We start from the raw sequence: 17,896 nt of genomic DNA on the forward strand, positions 1-17,896 counted from the left end.
GACCCAGCGGATCTTGGTTTCAAACCAAGTAAACAGAAGTGTGTTCACACAGCCTTTTAAACAGTTTTCAACCAGCCGGCCACTTCCGGGCTCTCCCACTCTGAAGGAAGCCACCCGTGACAGGTGTTTGGGATGGGGGCAGGCCTGTCCACTCCACCAGCTGCCTGGACAAGGAGGGGGTGGCCTGTCCAAACCTCCCCCCGGCTCCCCGCACGGCCTGGTGGCAGAAACGGCCGGGTGTCAGGGGCTGCCAGTGCCTGCCCTCTGGTCAGACGGTGAGGAAAACGATCCACCGGAATCACTTTTGCCTCGGGAGGCAGCCGTCCCCCTCAGGCGTGCCTCAACCTTCCGCTCAGGGAGGATCTGGCCTCCAAAGCCCACTCCCCGAAAGGCAGCCTGGTCTCCTGAAGGTTCTGTGGGCACAGGAAGGCGCTCGGGGGGCGTCCCCTTATCAGCCCACCCACCTCCGGAGGGCCCGGGCCTCGAGGGCGGTCCTGGGACGACCTCCAGGGCCTGGCTCCACACCAGCCCTCTCACTTCCGCCCAGACGCCGCCCTGGTTCTGAGGTCGCGAGCAGCCCAGGGTGACTCAGGGTGATGCCTTCCCCTCCCTCCCCCAGGAGGCAGGGCTTCATCAGCCCTGGGAAAGAAGGCGCCCTGCTCTGTGCGGCGTGGGCTCCTCTCCCTGCCGAGGTGCGTGCGAAACGCGAGGCGCTGTCAGAACGACGTGTTCCCGCACCACCTCCCCGCGGGAGCGGTCCTGGCTGCGTGGAGGCCGCGCCCCGCCAGGAGTCCTGATGGGCCTCGCTGATGGGCACAGTGGTGGCGGCACCGGCCACCCCGGGGACGTTCTGCCGGGAAGTGCGGGAGCTGCCCGGGGAGATGTAGCGTGCCAGTGTCTCCGGAGCACCGGACGCCATCTCCTTTCTGCAGCTCCTGCCCACGGCAGGCGGGCAAGTGCCACCTGCTCCTGTCCCTCAGCCTCCCTGGGCTCGGCTTGCCGCAGAAGGCGAGAATCCAGGGGAACGGGGCCATTTGGCTGCGTTTTAGAAACCGGTGTTTGTTCTGAACAGGCAGTACCCGGCTCTGATCGGACATGGTTCTCGGCAGCCAGCGTGCACAGAGAGTCCATTATGAGCAGCGGTCAAGTTCCCGGGCCGACCTACAAAACCCATCTAGCCCGGGCCCCACAGGCCTCCCCGGCCACCGAACTCCCGCACAGCCTTGCTCCTGGGGAGGACCTGAGCCACAAGGGTCACGTTCCAGCTGCAGAAGCCACTAGGGACCACTAAATGCTGCTGTGTTACCCCGCTCAACGCTCAACAGGCCCTGTGAGGCAGGAAGTGCCACAGACCAGCTGTGTGGCTCAAGCAAGCTCCTTAATCCTCTGGGCCTCACTTTCCTCATCTGCAAAAGGGGACAATAATAGCTCTACTCCCGGCGGGGGGGGGGGGGTCGTTCAAAACGTCAAAGGAGTCAACACCTACGAGTGCGGGAAAAACAGCTGGCAGCCGTCACAAGTACACCAACAGGATCCAACAGCAGTCACTTCCTACAGTCCCTTCCTCTAGCTTCTGGAACACCTTCCCCCTCCATCTGCTGGCTCCCTACCGCCCTGCCGGCTCCTGCTCAGTCGGCTTTGCTGATTCTTCCTCCACCTCCTGACTGGGTGACCCCGCGCCCGGTCTGTGGTCTGCTTAGTCCCACGTGCTGGCTGGAGTCCACCGCCTCTCAAACGCCGGGACACACGTGTACAGCTGTGCCCCACAGCCTCCCCATCGCAGAGGATGACGACCGCATCAGCTCAATGCTCGTGCCAAAAGCGTCAGCATCATCTGGACCCATCCTTGACCCCTCCCACCCGCCCCACGTATCTGATCAATCAGCAAATTCTTGGGTCTCTCCCTGAACGTCTGACACGGCCTCCCCGACAGTGACAGCGCCCCTGCTCCTGCCCTGGCCCCAGTCTATTTCAGTACAGCGGTGTGACCTGCCCTTCTGCTCCCCTCCAGTCACACGGGCTCCTGGCTGCTCCCAAAACACCCGACACACCCCATCTCAGGACCCTGGCATTAACTCAGCTCTGTCCAACAAAACCTTGTGTGCAGACGGGAACAATCTCCATGTGTGTTCTGTCCAACATGGAAGCCACCAGCACATGAGGTTCCTGACCAGCTGAAATGTGGCTAATATCGCTGAGGAACTGTACACTTGATTTGATTCCATTTTTACTCATTTAAAAGTAAGTGCCGGCTGGCTCAGTCGGTCAAGCGTCCGACTTCGGCTCAAGTCATGATCTCATGGCTTGGGGGTTCGAGAGCCGTGTCAAGGCTCTGTGCTGACAGCTCAGAGCCTGGAGCCTGCATTAGATTCTGTGTCTCCCTCTCCCTCTGCCCCTCCCACGCTCACACTCTGTCTCTCTCAAAAATAATAAACAACCAAAAAAAAAATGAAGTAAGTCACGTGTGAGGTGCCTGGCTGGCTCAGTTGGAAGAGCATGCACCTTTTGACCTTCGGGCTTGTGAGTTCATGCCCTAGGTTGGGTGTAAAGATTACTTAAAGTAAACAAAACAAACAAACAAACTTTAAAAAATAAATAAAGTGATTCGCAGACACTACCAACTGATGCGACTCGTTCTGCCTGGTCGGGGAATGTTCTTCCCAGGTTCTACTTTGCTAATGCAACTTCGTGAATTTTCTCAAATCTCACCTTCCTGGAATCTGCCACCTGCCCTCCAGCATCCCTCACCCTGCTCTCCTTTGTCCTCCCCGGCATCTGTTCTTCTCTAATAAACCACATTCTTCCCTCCGTGCACTGTTGGCCCACTTTCCCCACTGGAATGTAAGCTCCCCACAGACAAGGAGAGAATTCTATGCCTAGAACAGAACCCAGAATAACAGGTGTTCACACATTTGCTAGATGGAAAAAGAATTATCATGGGTCGGGGTGCCTGGGTGGCTCAGTTAAGCGTCCGAGTTTGGCTCAGGTCATGATCTCATGGTTCTTGAGTCTGAGCCCCACATCGGGCTCTGTGCTGACAGCTCAGAGCCTGGAGCCTGCTTTGGATTCTGTGTCTCCCTCTCTCTCTGCCCCTCCCCTGCTCAGGCCTGCTCTCTCTTTCTCTCAAAAATAAATAAACATTAAAAAAAATTTTTTTAGGGGCGCCTGGGTGGCTCGGTCGGTTAAGCGTCCGACTTCAGCCAGGTCACGATCTCGCGGTCCGTGAGTTCGAGCCCCGCGTCAGGCTCTGGGCTGATGGCTCGGAGCCTGGAGCCTGTTTCAGATTCTGTGTCTCCCTCCCTCTGTGACCCTCCCCCGTTCATGCTCTGTCTCTGTCTCAAAAATAAATAAACGTTAAAAAAAAAATTTTTTTTTTTTAATTTTTTTTAAAGAATTATCATGAGTATTATAGGTGCTAACCCTGTTCTGTAGGCCTTACAGGTACAAACTGCTTTGCTCTCACCAGCCCCACTTTACAGGTGGAGGATCTAGGAGCAGGGTGAGGCAGGCAGAGCCAATCCGAAGGGGGCCTGTGTTAGGCGTCCAGCAGCCCAGGGAGCCGGCAGCACCTGCCATGTCCAGGTACCCCCACAGGCAGCAGACATGTAACGCTGTGGACGTGAGGCAGGCATTTGGGGGAGAGATTCTGACTACTTTGACTTATTAAATTAGGTGCTGTATTTTACTTAATTTCATTTTCATCGACTTCCGTTTTTATCAAACACTCCCGGACGATGACCAAACACTCCCCAACAGCACGGCCAGAAAAGGCACAAGGTTTAATGGGTTGGCAAGAAAGAAAAAAGAAAAAAACAAAAACAAAAACAAAACCCCAATCGCAAAGAGGAGAGATCCAGAAATACCTTGACTCAGAATTCAGTGAAATTAGAACTCAGGTGTTCACCCGCCCCCAATTTTGGGGAATGTTCAATTCCTCCTAATCTCAAGACTCCCAACAGGTTAACAGGGTTGCAGACCCGGGGAGTTTTCTGTTTGCTAAATATATATCAGGACCCATCTGCAGCTTTGAGCGAAATGTGGCCCGCTGACCGCACGCTGATCACCGCTCCTTCCAGAAAGGCCAGCGATGTGACGGCAAAGGCCCAAGAAGAAGCAAGGAGGGACAAGGCACTGGACAGAGAAGGACCAGTGGAGGAGGGAGCAGATTCCTGCTGCTGCAGATACAGAGGCAAGAAGACAGGCATCCAAGCCTCTAACGTCAGACAGGCCCGTCCCGTGAAGACGGTGGTGGAGGGGGCCGCCTGCTGCAACCAGGGCCCCTCCTCCGTCCCCGGTGGCTGATGCCACACCCCAACCTGGCAGGAGAGGTGCCCAAGCCAGAGAAATTAACAGAGAGGATGGAATTTGGGCCACAAGGCACAGGTGGGCAGGAAGGGGGACATCAGGGGGGTGGCAGGAAGTAAAGAGCAGGCCTGCGGTCCTCGCTCCTCCAACCTACCCGGGCACTCCGCACCTGCAGCAGGACAGAGGGTCCCAAAGGTCCCTGCAATGGGAACAGCAACGCTGCCCATCGAGCGTCCTTAACCGTTTCGTGATGTCTTGTATCACCTCTGGGCAAGGCCGAACGTGGCTGGGGAGGCCACGGCCAGAGCCAGGCACACACTGCACCTCGAAGTTCCCGGGAAGTTAACTTTGACTCAGGTCTAAACCAGGGGGTTCTAACAACTCAGCATTACGATTCTCGAAGCAAGGGTAACTGGAACGCACGGGACACGGCATGAACAACTGCCCCCTCCCCAAATACGGGGTTCCGTGGACACTCGGGCTAACGACCGAAGCCGCACATCCAGGGTGTGTGGATCCGACACAGCGGGAAAACACCGAGGCCTACTCACCCCGCTCTGCCGGGTCGGATCCTGGGATTCTCACCCCCGAAGGCAGGGCCTCAGGAGCCGCAGTGTGGATCGCGCTTGGAGGGAGAATGGACAGACGGCAGGCACAGCCTGCAGAGGACCCCTAGAAGGCTCCAGAGCGGGAGTGGCCAAGCACTCAGCCGGCTCCATTTCCTGTCAGAGGACGCCTTCTGAGGGGAAAGTGGAAGCCTGCAAAGGCACAGTGGTTTCCATTTGGCACGACCTGGGGCTAAGGTCAAGCTCTGGAGTTCGAGTGAGCTGGGTGAACATCAGCTCCTCCTTCAAGCTTCCATTACTTCGTCTATGAAATGGGAACGATGAAGGGCTGTCACGGGGACTAGACGGTGCCTGACAGCCCCTGGCTTAGCACCTGGCACTCGGCAAAAACACAAAGTGCGCGCTGACCACTGTGGGGACAGTGACACACACACACACCTCAGTGCTCCTGCTCTCGCGCCACCCACCAGCCACCCCACAGCTCCAGCCTGACAGGGAGACCAGCTGAGTGACCTGAGCCTGGCCGCTACATCCTCCCCAACCTGAAGCCCCAGCAGAGCTGACATCCGCCCCACCATACCTTCCAGTAGATTCTGGGAAACAGTGTGATTTTTCAAGCTCAGTGCAATTTTTCAAGATCAGATCTGTCAAGATTTTCAAACATGTCTCAGGTCAACAAAGGCTTACCCTGTATTTATTTTTTTAAGTTTATTTTATTTTATTTTTAAAGCTTATTTATTTATTCTGAGGTGGGGGGGAGAAGTGGGGGAGAAGGGAGAGGGGAGAGGGGAGAGGGCAGAGGGGAGAGGGGAGAGGGGAGAGGGGAGAGGGAGAGAGAGAATATCCCAAGCAGGCTCCGCACTGTCAGCCCAATGCAGGGCTCAAATTCATGAAACTGTGAGATCACGACCTGAACCGAAATCAAGGGCCGACGCTTAACCCGCTGAGCCGCCCCGGCACCCCCAAAGGCTTACCCTTTCAATGCTCCCAAGAACCCCCCTCACTCCACGGCTCAATTCAGCGAGAGTCCACTGTGTCTGGACTCTTAGGACAGCAGCCTGGGTGGGTCCTGCCCCTCACCCTCTCCTCTCTCAGATCACCCCACCACCTCGCTCCGGGCCACTGTCACCTGCCTACAGCAAGCACCGCCCCCTTTCAGCGCCCCTGTCTCTGGCTCCTCCAGTCCAGGCGGGTGCCAGGGGGGGCCTTTCCCAGCTGGAGACGGGACTGCTCCCTCCGTCCGGCTCCCTCCGTCCGGCTGCCCGCCCCACCTCACCTGTGCTTTTGAGCACCCAGTGTGTTGGCAAGACCCCAGGGCCCCAGCACATGCCACCCGCTTTTCCAGAAAGCCTTGGCCTCGAGTCTCCTCCCAGCGCCCTCTGACTCTTGGCTTCAAAAAGCACACAGTCAGACGGAAAGCCCCGAGTTCGGCTCCTGGCACCACCCCTCACCAGCTCCGCTACGTGGGGCAACAGCCGTCTCCTGGGGTCGTCGCGAGGACTGACCAGGACCGCACACACAGCGGCATCTTCTAGAGCAACCACTCAAACGACCGCAGCGATGCGGACACGCCTGCCTCCCGCCCCGGCCTCCGCCCCCTGCTGCCTCCCTGAGTCCCGTCACCGCGCACAAGCCCCGGTCGGGCCCCACCGCCCCCCAGGCCCTCAGCCGCTAGAGGACAGCCCGCCTCTCCTCCACCCCGGCAGACGGGCAGCAGGTACGCGAACGTCTGCCACGCGAGGGCCCGAGCCGCTCACGTCCCCCTGCCGCCTCTCAAGCCTCCGAAGGGCCGGCGGCGGCCACGGCGGAGCCGCCAGGCCCCCTCACCTGAGGTCCTTCAGCCGCTTGCAATGCTTCAGCATGTCCGAGAGGGCGGACGTGTAGACCACCTTCCCCATCAGGCCCAGGTTGGCCAGCGACAGGGACTGCAGCTGCTGGCACTGCAGGCCGATGCTGACCAGCCCGGAGCCCGTCAGGATGCCGGGCAGCTGGGCCAGCGTCAGGTGCCTCAGGAAGGCCAGCTGGCCGACGGCGGCCACCTCCGAGTCCCCGACGCTCTGCGCCCGGCTGCAGGGCGGGAGGGAGTTGCGGATGGCGGGCTCGTTGCGCGGCATGGCGGAGGAGAAGCTGGACCCGATGAGCTCGAGGCGTTCCAGAAAGGGCACGTTCTTCAGCAGAGCCCAGAACACGGAGGAGGGCTGGGGGGCCGCCTGCCCCGGGAGGGGGCCAGAATACGACTGCACGCCGATGCGCACCTTCTTGCCGAAGCCGCGGGGCACGGCGTGCGGGGCGGGCTGGGCCGGGGCGCGGTCGGCCCGCGGTGCCGCCTCGGCCACGGAGCACACGGGCAGGGACAGGGAGCGCAGGCGGCGCAGCCGGGCCAGCAGCTGGCAGAGGTGGCGGCCCGGGCCGTCGGCGCTGTGGTGGTGGGCGGCCGACAGGTTGAGGTGCTGCAGGTTGTGGCAGGACGCCACGAGCGTCTCCAGGATGCCGCTGTCGATATCGTCCTCCGCCTTGCGGAGCAGCGAGTCCGGGGACAGGCAGTGCACGCAGCCGCTGAGGTTCAGGCTGGCCAGGCTCCGCAGGTCCCGCCCGCCGTTGATGACCCGCTGGATCAGGTGGCCGCCGGACAGGGCGCAGCGGCTGAAGCTGAAGTAGAAGGGGTTGTTGAACTTCATGTGCTGGAGGAGGGACGAGCCGTTGAGCCAGGACTTGGGCAGCTGCAGGGCGTCCAGCGCGACGTTGCGGGCCATGGAGTCCAGGAGGTTCTTGGTGGCCCCGCTCTCCGCGAAGCTGCCGGGCACGGAGATGAGGAAGGCGTGGAGGTTCTCGGGCGTGCGGTCGCTGAGCACGGCCAGGTAGAGCCGCACCACCTCCTGGTTGATGTAGCCGGGCGCCAGGCGCGCGTAGAACACCCGCAGGTTCTGGTAGTGGGGCACGTTGCTCTGGCCCACCATGAGCTGGCCCGACAGGACGGCGCCCTCCCGCGTGCGGTCGAGGATCTCGAAGTAGAGCAGCAGCTTCTCGAGGCTGGTGCAGCAGGGCACCACGCCGTACGAGGGCGTGTACAGCGTCTGCTTGAGCTCCCGCACGCGGCTCAGCGTGGCCTTGCACTCACCGCTCAGCTGGCCGGCATCGAAGCCGGGGCTCACGTCGATGGCCAGGGAGCGCAGGTGCTGCAGGGCCGACAGCATCTTGGAGAGGCGCACGGAGGTCAGGTGGCAGCCCGACAGGTTGACCTTCACCAGGCCGCGGCAGCGGGCGACGTGCTCGATGGTGGCGCCCGACAGCCAGTAGCAGCCGGCCATGTTGAGCTGCTGGATCTCGCGGCCGATCTCCTTCACCACCTGCTTCACCTTGTCCTCGCTCGCCTGCGGGACGGGACGGGACGGGACGGGACGGGGAGGGGCGGGGAGGAAGGAAAGGGGCTGAAGGCACCGGGGCGGCTCCTTCCGCTTCATCCCTCGGCCCACACCCTCCCCCTCAGCAGTGGACAACCCGGAGCCACGAGGGGCCCTGCAGGGGCTCTGCGCTCCAGCAGAGGAGGGACACCGGAGGGGAGAGCCGGCCCCTGCCTCCCCTCCCACCAGGCCTACCGGAAGCCAGCAGTCGAGAACCCCCAGCTGGGCGCGAATGTAAGCCGGTGCAGCGGGTGTGGAAAAGTGTGGTGGTGCCTCCTTAAGCTAAAGCCAGGGTTACCATGAGACCCAGCAACTCCACCAAGGGAACGGAAGACACAGGGACTCAATCCATGCCCGTCACGCACACGGCAGCACTACCCACAGCAACAACGGGTGGCAACAACCCAAACGTCCACCAACAGACAAAGGATAAACAAAACGCGGTCTACGCACGCAAAGGAGTACCATTTGGCCACACGGTGACGCTCTGACACGTGCCACAACATGGTGAACCTGGAGGACGTGACGCTAGGTGAAACAGGCCAGTCAGAGAGGATCCCATGGTGTGTGACTCCACTCACAGGAAATACCCACAATAGGCAAATTCACAAACGGAAAGCAGAGCAGAAGTTACTAGGGGCTGGGGAAAGGGGCATGGGGAGTCACCGCTTAACGGATCCAGAGTTTCCGTTCAGGGTGATGGAAAAGTTCCGGAAACACTGACGATGGCTGCACGACACCACAGAGGTAATCCTGCGTACCGGACACCGTCGTGCACTTAAAACCGGTGAAGACAGTAAGTGTTATTATGTGATGTGGGGGGGGGTGGGGGTGGGGTGGTTCGAATCACGTGATGAAGTCGTGGCCTGGAAACCCGACCTGGCTGTCGCTGCCCTTTACATCGTAAGCATTTTCACATCATTAGATATTCCTCAAAAATATTCCTCACCGCTTAGGTGAGCCACATTACGTCTGGTCACGGAAGCCAGCAGCCGACAGCTGCCCGTCCCGGCTGTGCCAGCGAGGCCTTCAGAAACCACACTGCCTCGAGCACCCGCACAAGTCACGTTCGTGCATCCCGATCACTGCTCTAAGCTAAACTCGCGCACACACAGCCGCTCAGGGGCAGGACACACGCATCGGAAATGCTCCAGATACACTGTGCCAGGGCAGATGCCCTTCCCTCTACAGGAAAGAACCCTCACAGGCAGGAAGCCTGACCCTGGCTCTGGGGAGTCGGCTCAGCTGCCCCCCACCCCCGCCCCCAGCAGAGAGGGGCACAGTGCATTCTCCCGTAAAGAGCCAAGCTCTGGAGGGGCCTCACTCTGGGTTCAAATGCACAGCTTCACAACAACAGTAAGGACACCTTCCCACAGTCTCCTAAAACTTGGGTCTAGGTCAAGTCCTCTATTTTTATCTTTAAGATATGTCATCAGTTGACTTTCAACAGAAGTTGCAAGGCAATCATACAAAAGAATGAAACCTTGCCATTTGTGACAACATGGATGGATCTAGATGGTTTAATGCCGAGGGAAATAAGTCAAATACCACATGATTTCACTCATATGTGAATTTAAGGAACAAAAAAGCAGGGGTGCCTGGGTGGCTCGGTCAGTTAAGCGTCCAACTCTTGGTTTTGGCTCAGGACATGATCTCGTGGTTGGTGGGTTCGAGCTCCACATCTTTGCTGATAGTGCAGAGCCTGCTTGGGATTCTCTCTCTCCCTCTCTGCCCCTCATCTTCTCACTCTCACACAAAAATAAATAAAACATTTTCTTTTTAATTTTAAAAAATAGGGGTGCCTGGGTGGCTTAGTCAGTTAAAGCATCTGACTTTCTGCTCCAGTCATGATCTCATGGCTTGTGGGTTCAAGCCCTGCATCAGGCTCTGTGCTGACAGCTCAGAGCCTAGAGCCTGCTTCGGATTCTGAGTCTCCTTCTCTCTCTCTGCCCCTTCCCCCACTCACGTTCTGTCTCTCTCTCTCTCGCTCAAAATAAATAAACTTAATAACAATAATAGTCAACTTTTTTAATTAAAAAATAAATAAATAAAAGAAACAAAAGAGCAAAGGCAAAAGAGACAGGCAGACAGACACACAAACCAAGAAACAGACTCTTAAGTACAGAGAACGAACTGATAACTGATGGTGACCTGAGGGGAGGGGATGGGGAAATGAGAGAAAGAGGTGACAAGGGTTAAGGAGCACACTTGTCATGATGAGCACAGGGTGACGTATGGAAGTGTTGAATCACTAAATCGTATACCTGAAACTAATATAACACTGTATGTTAACTATACTGGAATTACATATATATAGAATAAAAAAAAAAATTACAGGGCGATTTAACAAGGAAAGGATGACCCTGTCGATAAGTGATGTTGCAACCGTGAGGAGCCACATGCAAAAAAGGAGCCCTCGATCCCTACCTCACACCACATACAGAGATGACCACAACAGGGATCGGACGCATACCAGAAGAGCTAAAGCTGTAAGACTTCTGTAAGACAACAGCAGAAAATCTTCACGACCTCAGGTCTAACAAAATTTTCTTCAACACAAATGCGAAGCACACGAACTCAGAAAAAAAAATCAATAAATTGTACTTCGACTTAAATTCAAACACTTACGCTCTCAAAAGATCCCGTTAAAAAAAGAGGAAAGGCAAGCCAGACTGCGAGAGAAAGTACGACACAGGCACCCGACAAGGGACGCAGAGTACGTGAGAATTCCTGTAACTCCACGAGAAGAAGCCCTACACAGCTGCTTCGGGAAAGAAGATACACCAACAGCCCAGCCCCGGACGGAAACAGCACTGCTGCCATCCCAGCGCCCTTCCCCCCCGCGACGCCAGGTGAAAAGGCACAAGGCGACGCCCGCCCTGGCCGTCAGAGAGCGGCCTGGCGGGAAGGTCGCGCAGCAGCTGAAACCCGGCACGCGGCTGCTGGGGGGCGAGATGGGGCCTCCCCCGCACCACCGAAGTGCCAACACCCGCCGCGGACCCGGCAGCCCGCTCCTGGGGTACCTGCCGGGAGGTCGGCCTCCCTCCCAGCACCGCATCCACCCACCGAGCCTGCGCCCTCCCCCCCGGGGGCCACACCGGCCGCGCCTTCCGGTCTCTAGCTTTTATCACCTAACCATGTGTCTCGGAGGTTGAGCAGGTCAGGACTCGGAGCTCCCACCTTCTTTGTCACCAGCCGCACGGCGCCCCCCTGCCAGGCTGTGCCGGTCCTCGGAGGGGCACGTGGGCCGTCCCCATCCCCGCCCGTGGGCCAGCACCACCTCGCGACCCGCGCCTCACCTCATAGTCCTTTTGCAGCAGCACCGTGTGGGTAAGGCTCTTGTCCAGGCACAGAACTGCAAGCTTCCGGCAGGTGCGCCGGACGTTCAGAACCAGGTCTGTGCTGGGCACGTGGCTCAGGATGTGCAGGAGGATCTCATCCGAGAAGCCGAGAAGGTGGGCGCCCACCGCCATAGTGGCTGCTGCAGGGGGCGCGTCGCCCTCGTTGGACGTGTCCTGTAGATAAGGGGGGGCGGGGAGAAAGACACCGAATTCCCACGGGATCCCTGAGGTGGCCTTCAGCCTGGCCTCCTCGGCCAAGGACAGATGCCAAGGGAAGCCGTCAGCACAGTCTGTGGGAAAGAAGGTACTTTCACCAAAACCCTTACCTGCGGAGCCAGAGCCCGTGCCATTCAACACCCCCTTTCGCATCTGCACACCAGGGTCTCTCCTCAAGAGAGGCAAAATGAAATCGCAATTTTTTTCCAAATGTAAGAGACCGTTCCCACTAAAGGTCTCCCATCAAGCCCGCCATGTTGCGGACTCCACTTCTGACCATCGGCCAACGTTCTCCATTTGGGAAGGAGGCTCTTCTCCCGCTCCCCCCAGCCTCACGCTATATTCTTAACATGCTCGGGTAGCAGGAGTCTATCAAGAAACAACAGAGGTGGGAAAAAAAATAAATAAATAAGAGGGGCGCCTGGCGGGGAGGGCGGGGGGGGCTCATCCAGTTAAGCGTCCGACTCTCGATTTCGGCTCAGGTCACAATCTCATGGTTCCTGGGTTCGAGCCCCACATCAGGCTCCGTGCTGACAGCACAGAGCCTGCTTGGGATTCTGTCTCCCTCTTTTTCTGCCCCTCCCCCACTCAAGCTCTCACTCTCAAAATAAACATTAAAAAAAAAACCAACGAAGACTGGGGATAACAACATGTCTTCACCTGTTGGGGTTGCTGGGATGGGCGTCAGGCCCTCAAACAGTGGCAGAAAGCAGGTCTTTCCAGCACTGCCATTAAGGAAGGGCAGTATAGTCCTTATAAAGAAGAAATCGCACCTCCTAGACCGATGTCTTTACATTGCCGAGGCTACTACTAGATGATGGGAACTGCACAATTTACCCCCACTTATCACACTATCTGGCTAGAAACTCGGATCAGTACTTCCCGTAAGATGTCCACACATTTCACTGTGTTTCTGTAAAAATCTGCAAAAGGTTTTCTTCCGTGACGCAGGCCTCCCGCCTCTCCTGGGCTGATGTGTACAACCCAGCGGGAGAGGGGGCTCACCCTTCATCGGTGTGACAGGAAATTCCCAACTCAAGGGCAAAGGGACTGGAGGCTCTCAGGGGAGCCCATGGTGGGGAGGGATCCCCGTAACTTCCCGGCACTTCCCAGAAGGGATCCTCTTGCCTCTAAAGCATCCCCACCGAAGGGGTGCCTGTCTGACCGCTCCCAGGAGAGGGCACCCAGGATTATTTCCACCGCCTGTCTCCAAGCCCCCCTCCTCAAACCAGACTTCTCTTCTATACAGATGTGCACCGATGGAAGCCCTGAGACCCGGAGAGCCCTGTTGCTGCCGTGGCAACCGTGAAGTCTGGGAAGGGAGAGCCTGCCTGCACACCCCACACAGCCTCCAGGGTCTCCCGGGCTCTGTGACTGGAGCCCCCTTCTCTGTCCCGCCAAGTGTTCCCCAGGCCTGGGAAAGGGTTTCCGCAAACATTTTCCACGGTGGAACAGCACAGGCCCTTCCCATGTGCCTTCACTGTCCTCCTTTCCATCTGAGGTGCCTTCGATCCTGTCCCCCTCCTCCCAAGGTTTGTGAGGGTAGACGACAGCCGTCAGACCCAAGTCCGCAGTGCTCTGGGTCGCTGTATTCTGGGGCTAGTGTTCTCAACCATCAGTGACTTTCCGTAGCTCGGCGCGTCCCAGAGCCAATCATAGGGATCACCCAGGCATGTGTTACAAGTGATGATTCCCAGGGGCGCCTGGGTGGCTCAGTTGTTTAAGCATCTGACTTCAGCCCAGGTCATGATCTCATGGTTCGTGGGTTCGAGCCCCACGTCGGGCTCTGTGCTGACAGCTCAGAGCCTGGAGCCTGCTTCACATTCTGTGTCTCCCTCTCTCTCTGCCTCTCTCAAAAATAAGCAAAAAGACTTAAAAAATATTTTTAAAAATAAAATGTAAGGGGGAAAAATGAGTTTTATGCACTTTTCAGAACGTAACATTTCACACAAAAAAATTTTAAGCGAAGACAAAACAAAACAAAAAAACCTTAGGCAGAATTAAGTACTGAAACTTCAGTACCTGCCCCAAAATCATCCCCTCCCAGATGTTCACATTGGGCAGCCCAAGAAATCATAGGTCTCACAAATCAACTGAAGAGGTGTCTGGAATGATCTAAATAAGTCAACGGGAGAGAGAGATGAAACAAGGCTGGTCATGTGTTAACAACTATTAACTCTGGGCAATGGGAGGGCACCTGGCTGGCTCGGTTGGTGGAACATGTGGCTCTTGATCTTGGAGTTGTGAGTTCAAGCCCCACACCGGGCATAAAACTTACTTAAAAAAAACAAATAAAGAGGGGTGCCTGAGTAGCTCAGGCGGTTAAGCGTCTGACTTTGGCTCAGATCATGATCTTGCAACTCGTGAGTTCGAGCCCCGCACTGCACTCCTCACTGGCAGTACAGAGCCTGCTTGGGATTCTCTCTCTCTCTCTCTCTCTCTCTCTCTCTCTCAGATAAATAAATAAACTTAAAAAGAAAAAAAGGAACACTAAATGCAAAAAAAAAAAAAAAAAAACATTTTTTTCAATAACTGGCCAATGGATCTAACAGAAAGGCTCATTATACCGCTCTTTCATGATGTAAAATTGTAAAATATAGCATATTTTACATCATAAAACCTTTGTTAAACCACAACACCAGTCTCAAGAGGGGCACAATTTTATGGGTTTCCATAAATTTTCTGTCCCACTTCTCAGGTCTCTGTTTCTCTTAGCAATTTCTAGAATGTCCCCTGCCTGCCTCGTGCCTCTAAGCCTTTCCACAAGCTGTTTCCCTCCACCAGACAGGCCACCACACAGGAAAACTGCTCCTGCCAGAACTTTGGCTCAAAGGCTCAAATGCAACGAAGCCCTCCCAGCATCGGGCACCCCGCTTACCTCACCCTCACCGTGCCCATCCACCGCTGGACCAGGTACCCTCCTCCCCTCACCCCAGCCTCATCGGATGACGCTTATCTCCTCACTAGGCCAGGAATGGCTCCTGAATGGGGATCGTTTTTTAATTTCCAAGAGTTAAAAAAACACCGAACCAGGTGAGGCCACGGACCACGGCTTCAGAATCATTTGAAGCATTACAAAAACCGCAGACCACTACTCCCAGAAACTCTGGAAGCCATCCTGGGCACCTGCATTTTAAAGCCAGTAATGAGGGGTGCCTGGGTGGCTCAGTCGGTGAAGCATCCGACTCTTGACTTCTGCTCTGGTCATGACCTCACGGCCGGTCGTGAAACTTGAGCCCCACATCAGGCTCTGCACTGACGGCGTGGAGGTTGCATGGGATCTTCTCTTTCCCTCTGCCCCTCTCCTCTGTTCACCTGTGCACACGCACATTCCCTGTCTCTCGCACACAAAAATAAACTTTAAAAAAATAAAAATAAAAACAAACACCTTTCAAAGCCAGTAATGACTTTCAAAATCAGACCACCTCATCTGGAATCCTACAGTGGGGATAGCTGCACAACCATGTGACTATGTTTTTCAAAACCACTCTGGGGCACCTGGTTGGCTCAGTTGGTAGAGCATGCAACTCTTGATCTCAGTGTTGTGAGTTCAAGCCCCACGTTGGGCATAAAGCTTACTTTAAAAAGATAAATAAATTTAAAGCTGTGGAATGTATTTATTTATTTACTTACTTACTTATTTATTTTTGACAGAGTGCAAGCAGGGGAGGGGCAGACAGAAGGGGACAGAGGATCTGAAGCAGGTTCTGTGCTGACAAGCTGACAGCAGCGGGCCAGATGCGGGGCTCCAACTCACGAACCACCGTAAGATCATGACCTGAGCCCAAGTCTGACGCTCAACCGACTGAGCCACCCAGGCGCCCCCTAACACTGTGAATTTCATGGTATGTGAACTATATATCAACAAATAATCAACAGACCGTCCCAGAAGGGACCTTGATTTCCACACCCAGCGTAGAAAGAGACAGCCCTCTCTCCTCTCAAGAGCCACCCACAAAGCAATGAGAGAGGCCTCACTGGCCAGGTCCCTTCAAGGAACACAGGGGCCTTTGTGCCAGCCCCCCGGGGCCCCGCAAGGACACACAATTACCTGAATCTGTTAACACAGCCAGGCAACCCCACAACTCTTCCTTTTAGAGCTGCAGCTTTCCAGCCCTTCAATCCTCCCACCAGTCTGCAGGTATGTCCCACAGTCCCACACCGTCCTTCTCAATCAAGGGGCCACTTCTAAGCCTAATTCACTTCAAAGGAAGAGGTGCTGTCACCAACACCCAGCCCCGTTCGAAAAACACTTGAACCTCTGACTCCAGTTCCCCAGAGCCTAGGTAAGCCCCTAAGCCAGGAAGTGCACTCAAGGGTCCAAGTCCCACGTGCTACATATACACACAGGTGCACACAAATACACATAAAGAAAGGCAGGAAGCAACAAGAGGAAAGACACTAGTCCGATTCCGAACCCCCATACCTCGGTATGCAGATAAAATACCTTGCACCACATTCCAGGGACTCAGACCCAGACTTGTGGAGTGCTGGGGAAGGAATTCTGGGCTAAGTCAGAAGTCTCCCGGGTGAAATGGCCCTTCCTCCATTACCCCCCAAGTCACACAAGCAGGCACAGAGCAAAGTGCTGAAAAGGACTGAAACTGAGCATTCAAAGATAGAGGATGGGGTGCACAGCGGGCATGGAAGAGGAAAGTCTCATAGCTCCAAGGGCTGAGCCCAGGCACATGGGAAAAGGGCCTGAGAGGCCTAGAGGAGCCTGGAAACTCTGGGGGCGCAGAGGAGGGGAAGAACTCTGGCGATCACGACTGCGGGGCTGGGAAAGGGCTGGAAAACCCAAGGAGGAGAGAGCTTGTGTCTTCGGAACGGAGTGGTGAGGACCGGGGAGGGATGGGGGCGGGATGAGGCAAGGATGGGGCAGGGGCAAGGCCAAGACAGGGATGGGAAGGACCCGGCGAGACCGAGGCCAGGGTCGGGGCAGGAAGGACCAAACAGGGCAGACGCCAGGGCTGGGGTGGAAAGGGCCAAGCGGCACCGAGCTGGGGGTCGAGGTCGGGACGGGAAGGATGGAGCGGGATAGGCGGCTGGATGGAAAGGACGCAAGGGGACCGGGGAGAGATGGGAAGGCCCGAGCGAAGCCAAGGCCGCGCGGCAGGAAGGGGAGCGGAGAGAGGCGCCGGCCGTACCTCTCCGGAGCTGGCCATGTCGAAGGCGGGCGGGGCCGCGGCCGCGGGAGCCGCAGCCCCAAGGCCTCCCCCTGGCCCGCCAGGGATGCTCAAAGCCGGCGCGTCCGCGACTCCACAGAGACCCCGGGAGGGGGCGGGGGCTCCAGCCACTTCCGGCGCCTGCTTACGCACTTCCTCTCGCCAGTCGGCCTGTCCCGCGCGGCCGCCATGTTGGGTGCGGCGCCCGTGCCAGAGGTCCTGCTAGGGCGCGGGGTGAGCCCGAGAGGACCCCGTCAGCTCAGCCGCAGCTGGCTCTCTGGCCTGGCTCCTTTCCCCCTCCTCTGCTCTCTGCAGGCTCCTTTCCAGCCCCACTGGCCTCTTCCTGTCCGGGCAGCACTCTCCTGCCTCCAGGCCTTGGCCTTTGCGTCCCCATGCCTGCAAGAACCACCCGCGGGGAGCGGGGCCCCTGCCCACCGGGCAGAAAACAGCCTCCCCTCCTCCACGTCCTCACATTCCCACACCTAAATTTGCTCCTTATCCTGTATTTTTTCTTCATAGCTCTCTGCACTGTCTGACCTACTGTGCCTTTTTCTTTTCTTTTTTCTTTGTTGTTCTCTTCCTGTACTCAGGGGCAGGGATTCCAGGTACCTAGGATGCTGCCTGACGCGTAATAGGCCCTGAATAAAGACTTGCTGGGTAAATGAACAGGTGGCTGATGTGCCCTCACCCCTTAACGCTTTGTATATAGAAATCATTTACTCATAAAAATCCGTGGGGAAAAACTGGGGTCAGAATTGGTGCTGACTCCTGACCTTAAGCGTGTGTATGTTTCCTGTGGTCGGTGGAACAAAGGGCCACGATCTGGGGGCGGGGAGGGAGGGGGGGGGGGTTAAACCACAGAAACGTATTCTCTCACAGTTGTGGAGGCCAAAAGTAGGAAA

At 56.8% G+C, this 17,896-nt stretch overlaps 1 protein-coding gene across 2 annotated transcripts in view; it reads right to left on the reverse strand.

Annotated features, from left to right (window-relative positions):
• FBXL18 (F-box and leucine rich repeat protein 18) overlaps positions 1-17,126 on the reverse strand; it is a 44,704-nt gene extending 27,578 nt beyond the window's left edge. Inside the window, exons 1-3 of one of the 2 annotated variants that reach the window (XM_043559602.1) lie at positions 16,977-17,125; positions 11,572-11,787; positions 6,699-8,242 (exon numbers count right to left, since the gene is read on the reverse strand). In XM_043559602.1, coding sequence (XP_043415537.1) covers positions 6,699-8,242; positions 11,572-11,787; positions 16,977-16,994 — 1,778 coding nt within the window. In that variant the 5' untranslated portion in view covers positions 16,995-17,125. Of the gene's footprint in view, positions 1-6,698; positions 8,243-11,571; positions 11,788-16,976 lie in introns of both variants that reach the window. The other variant, XM_043559603.1, reaches the window with a different exon arrangement.
• Positions 17,127-17,896: the final 770 nt, after the last annotated feature.

This window comes from Prionailurus bengalensis, chromosome E3 (genome assembly GCF_016509475.1).
Source record: "Prionailurus bengalensis isolate Pbe53 chromosome E3, Fcat_Pben_1.1_paternal_pri, whole genome shotgun sequence".
In the NCBI taxonomy this organism is placed as follows: domain Eukaryota; kingdom Metazoa; phylum Chordata; class Mammalia; order Carnivora; family Felidae; genus Prionailurus; species Prionailurus bengalensis.